Source organism: Gavialis gangeticus, unplaced genomic scaffold (assembly GCF_001723915.1).
Source record: "Gavialis gangeticus isolate Ggan-Ray unplaced genomic scaffold, GavGan_comp1, whole genome shotgun sequence".
Taxonomy (NCBI): Eukaryota; Metazoa; Chordata; order Crocodylia; family Gavialidae; genus Gavialis; species Gavialis gangeticus.
The window spans coordinates 158,977,669-158,982,837 of NW_017728992.1; the positions used below are offsets into that span (position 1 = coordinate 158,977,669).

The 5,169-nt window shown below is 39.4% G+C and overlaps 1 protein-coding gene across 1 annotated transcript in view; it reads right to left on the bottom strand.

Annotated features, from left to right (window-relative positions):
* The window catches only part of RIDA (reactive intermediate imine deaminase A homolog), a 23,313-nt gene that overhangs the window by 14,544 nt on the left and 3,600 nt on the right, over positions 1–5,169 (bottom strand). The window contains exons 2-4 of the mRNA XM_019527982.1: positions 2,573–2,678; positions 1,874–1,928; positions 1,044–1,112 (exon numbers count right to left, since the gene is read on the bottom strand). Coding sequence (XP_019383527.1) covers positions 1,044–1,112; positions 1,874–1,928; positions 2,573–2,678 — 230 coding nt within the window. The remainder of the gene's footprint in view (positions 1–1,043; positions 1,113–1,873; positions 1,929–2,572; positions 2,679–5,169) is intronic.

The window sequence follows — 5,169 nt, forward strand, 5'->3', positions numbered from 1 at the left end:
ATTTTCAAGAGCAAGATGAACAGACAATTGGCTAGGATGGTCGAGTTAAGGATGATCCTCCCTTGAGCAGAAGTTTGGGATTAGATGACCCTGTGAGGTCCCTTTCAGCCCTGCTTTCCTATACTCCTATGACTACCTTGACTCTTGATACAGTCCCACATGGTTATACAAAACATCTGTTGCTACCTCTTTATCCATCACGCCAGGTACCTGTCATAGACTACTATTAGGCATGACAAACCCATGTGGACTATTTTCTCCTACTTTATTACCCTCCAAGTACTTTGAAATTGTTTAATACTTAGTCTAACTGAGCTATCCAGCCAGATACTAGAGCAGACTGGCCAATAATTCTCCAGCATAATTTTCTGCACTCTTTCTAGGATAGGTACTATTTTTGTTCTTCTCCAGTCCTCTGGAATGTTCTTCAAAAGACCTCAAAGATATTCGCTAAAAGTTCAAAAATGGCTTTGGCTAGTTCCACAAATATTCAAGGGTTAATTTCATCAGGCTCTACCAATTTGAAAACTTCTATTTTATTTTAACTTGTTCTTTCCTTCTCTGGCCAGGGTTCTTATTTAGCTCTGGTTAAAAATTAATTGTGTTAAACATCTGGTTAAGCATTTTTTGTGAGGATTGCAGGCAGGGGGAAAAAAAAGCAGCCATTGAGCCCTCCTTGTATCATTTTATTTGCTCTTTTCCTGTTAAGTAGCAGGCCTATAATTCTTATTACATATAAACTATTAACACACCAAAAACAACAACAAATACAAAGATTTAGCAGGAATATTCTAAACATCTGTATCACTACAAAATGCCAAAATATTTTTTTTGGGGAATCATTAACATTCCCACTAAACTTCACCTAAACTGTGCTTACTCTTAAGTCTCTTTCCTTTTTGTTTGGGTTTCCCATTTGTCACCTATGCCTTAAAGAATCTGCAATTATTCCATGCAAGTAAATCATTAATGAGTATTGGTTTTAGTAAGATAATATGCAATTAGGCAACTGCTGAAATGGAAAGAAAAAATAATTGACTTACACTGCTTGTAGATTTCATTAATATCACTGAAGTCCTTCATGTCAGCCATCAGGATAGTAGTCTTTACAACTAAACATGACAAAGGAGTTATTATGCAGCTGTGAAGTATGCAGTGCTGCCTAAAGAATCATTTGATATTTTGAAGTTGAGTTTTTTTCCCCAAGAACACCCAGGGGATTTGGATACTAATACGTAATAAAAGAATGGGAAAGTGCGTACGCATGCAGCTTTGACAAATCAAAACCTTAAGTCCCTTTCTGGAGTTAGTTTCTTCTGTACAGAAGAATTTTTTTTTTAATTGATCTGGTTTATCAGGTACTGTAACCCAACCATTCCTCTTAAAAGATGCAAAAGCTTTACGACTTTATTTACACTAGAAGACTTTTTTTTAAAAACCCCAGACTTCCTCATCTCCATTTATTAATACTATTCTAACTTCACTGTTTTAGTGGTCATTTAGTAAAGGCATTAGCATCCTGGTATTTTGAGCATCTGATCTACAGACCCACACTAAACTGGATTAGAGAATAGGATGCTTGAAATGCCAACAGCCAGGTCTACACTAGAGCTATCACACAATGGGGATGAAACACTAGCAGAACTGATAGGAAATTCTGGGGCAAGACAGCCCAGTGTACATATCCCTAGATAAGGTTCTCTGTGCTCCACAGGTGTTCTGGGTGTCTTTTTCCAATTAATTTGACAGAAATTTCTTTTACCTGACACAGCTATGGGTACCAGTTGTGACTGCAACAAGAGACTCCCTTTTCATAATGTGGTATGTTTTCTTTTAATTAAAATACTCAGACTGACTCTAGAGCAGCACTTACCATTGCCATAGTCACAGCCTGCAGCTTTCAGAATTTCCCCAATGTTTCTGAGAGCCTATTATGGGACAGAAAACTGAGTCATGGAAATGTTAAAAGTAATGGGCTTTTTGACGAGCTGCAGCTTGAGCTGCTGCTACACAAAGTTCACTCAAAACAGCCTTCAATGACAGCCAAACTTTTCATTAGGCAAGTGGTAAGTAGGTTCATCATCATCTGTACTATTGTACTTTCAGCAAGTCTTGCACTCTCATCAAATCATGTACTCAGAGGAAAATGCACAGGGAAGTTCTCCACCCTCCCCACATGACAGCAAGGTTCAGAGATAAATGCTCTGGCTGGTCAACCAGCCTACCAGGCCAGGCCCAGCCAACCTCCCCAGGTCCTCACATCTGAATCTTGGTTGGGAGTGCTCAGGCAACAGGCGCCCAATATAAAGTTCTGTTTCTCCCCCTGCTGGAAATACAGAGCTCTGATTTCTTTCCCACGCTTGCAGTTTGGGTGAGAGAGGAAAAGGATGGATAGGAAGTAATTTCTAATACTCTTACCCTCCAGAATTGCTATGAGGATGATCTCAGATACTTTGCACTTCCACCAGCCTCCACATTTGGGGTCTCCTTGCCCCTGGACAGCTCCAGTGACTGAACATGTGGCAAGTGTGAAGATAATCCAAATATCATTTAATCCTATGAGGTTTCTTACCTGCTTAGCTTCTGCTTTCGCCCCTCCAGGTACAAGCTGCCCGTTACTAGGATCCAGGCCTAGCTGACCTGCGACATACATGGTCCGGTCTACCAGCACTGCTTGACTGCAATTGTAAACAGCATATATTATGTTTGAGGCCAGCCAGGGTTGATCTATGCCCTTACAGAAGCTGGCTCCTGCTAAGAATGTGCCCAGTCCTGGAAGTCAGGCATCCAGCTGCCTCAGAGTGGGCCTCTGCCTCAGTATTGTTCTTGGGCAGTGCCTGGGATAGTCTAACGTGGCTACATTGCCTCATTTCCAGTATTTGGTACAAGGAAGTGAAAACAACTTGGTAGAGCCAGCTTCCTAGCCACATTCTCAGAAGCAGCACAGAAAATGTGTAGACAAGCTCCAAAGACACTTTTCCTTTCCATGTTCTTGTAACAATACCCTACTCCCAATAACTTATAGCATCCTTGGAAAACTCAGACTGGGAAAGGGGCAAAAACCTATAGCACCTCTCTTCTCTGGAAGTGAGATTCATAAGGTCCCATTACCTTCCATACCATTAGGAGAGAAAGGTTAGCTTGGTAGCAAGGAGAATGTGCATTTCAGGCCTCAAAAAGAAATCTGATCTATTTTTACTGTCATAGTTCCCTTACGCTTTTAAAAATCCTGTGAAGAAGCATTAGTATGGGACTTTGTGGAGGCAAGGAACAGCGCTTGTACAACCCTTGATGACTGCTACACAGAATACTTCAAGAGATATCACACTTTAAGCAGCATAGGCCAGCAGACAGACTATTAAACTGGAAGTAAGAGGAATCTAGATTCCTTGTCTCTCTCTGATGCTGCCCAGCATTCAAATGTAGGGTAGTTACTTTATTACCTTCGGGTCTCCATTTTAGTAAAATGTGCTGAGACCTGTTTAACTGTGCACACAGCCAGACTAGGACAAAGTTCAGGGCAGGAAGAGAATACTCCTTCCATTTGCAACTGCAAGGGAAATTTAGCTGTGCAGCTGGTTATTACTTGAATACGAGTTTGCTTTTCTAAATACTATTCCGAATGAGGTAAGAAATTGAATGTGCAAATTTTATTATGATCATTTATGTAGAGATAGTAAAATAAAGTGCTCAGGCACCTGCATTTCCAAACAATCCAGCTGATATTCATTTAATTTTTACTGGACACCCTGCTATCAAGCATTTTATTTAGAAGTGCACAACTTCAAAAATTGAATTATTATGAGTATGCAAGTTTAGAAAGAGAAAACACAGGAATAAAAACAATAATAATACAGGAAGACTTAAAGGAAGTTTCTTGGGTTTTTTTTATATGAGTGGATGGGCTAATGTTAGTGATTTAGCAGCATTCACAAAATTGCATTCAACTCAATAGTTTAAGCAATGGGAAAATATCTCAGGGTACAAAGTTATATTTTAGTCAGTAGCTGGACTACAATCTGTCTGATAAATTAGTTATGATTGCCAGGTTAATAAAAAATGCAAATCTGACATCTAGCAGAATTTCTGATGCAAGTTAATCAGCTAAATGAGGAATGAAGCCTTCTGCACTTTGTTGCCAGTATGGTTAGCACAGGCTGGTTTTTCCCCAACAAGAAATTGTGGTTCTCTATTAACATACAATTAAATATTTGAAAGCCACTTCTAAGACACTTCACATAACTATGAAAACATTTTTAAGGAAGTAAACTGTTAATAACACTTTTAAATTACCACCCAAAGAGATGAAAGATTAAAAACAGTATTTAACAGTGGAAGCTAACAGACATATAGCTTATTATGCAAGACTTGATTCATTTCATCTCAGTTTGTAATTAAGAGTTATGATCATAATCAATCTTTCCAGTAAAAAGAGGGGACTCTCATTTCAAGGTATTTCCTCATTGCATCTTTTCCAGCCACAGCCTATGGGAGGAATTTCAATTCTCACTTATGAATCCTCCACTATCATTTCATTCAGGTCTCTCCTGAAGTCTCACTGCTTTTACAATATCTATGAAAACCCCTACTGGTTCACTGTGTATTTATTTTGTTATTCCTTTTAACGTATAGCCAAAAATCGGGCACTCACAGGTTGCTCCAGTTAGGAGAAATTAGCTACTGAGTCCATATGCATCTTTTTTTGTCACCTTGTTTGCCTACCAAAAAATTAGTCTTGTACATCTACAAGTCCCTTCAAGCATTCTCTCTTTTGGCTTGGCATATCGTGCCTTGCTGTTTGTATAGGCCCCAACATGTCTTCACAGATGGACTTCTGTATTTGCTTGAAACTTTTTCATCATATGGTTTTCTTGCAAGATCAGGACATTAGTTCTTTGAAGGGAAAAGACTGTCGTTTGCTATATATTGTACAGTGCCTAATAAAAAGGGACCCTGATTTTGATTGCGACTTTTGGCTTAAAAAAGCCAATGGTCCATCTGAGCCTTGCAGCCCATCAGGCTAATTTAGTTAAGGGAAGCTGGTTTCTCTGGCCAATGGTACACAGAGGAGTGATGTGGTACTTGACAGCATTGCTTGACTCCCCAGCCCAAATAACTAGATATCTATTTAGAGAGCTTCTGGAGGGGCTGGACATGTTCAAATCAGCA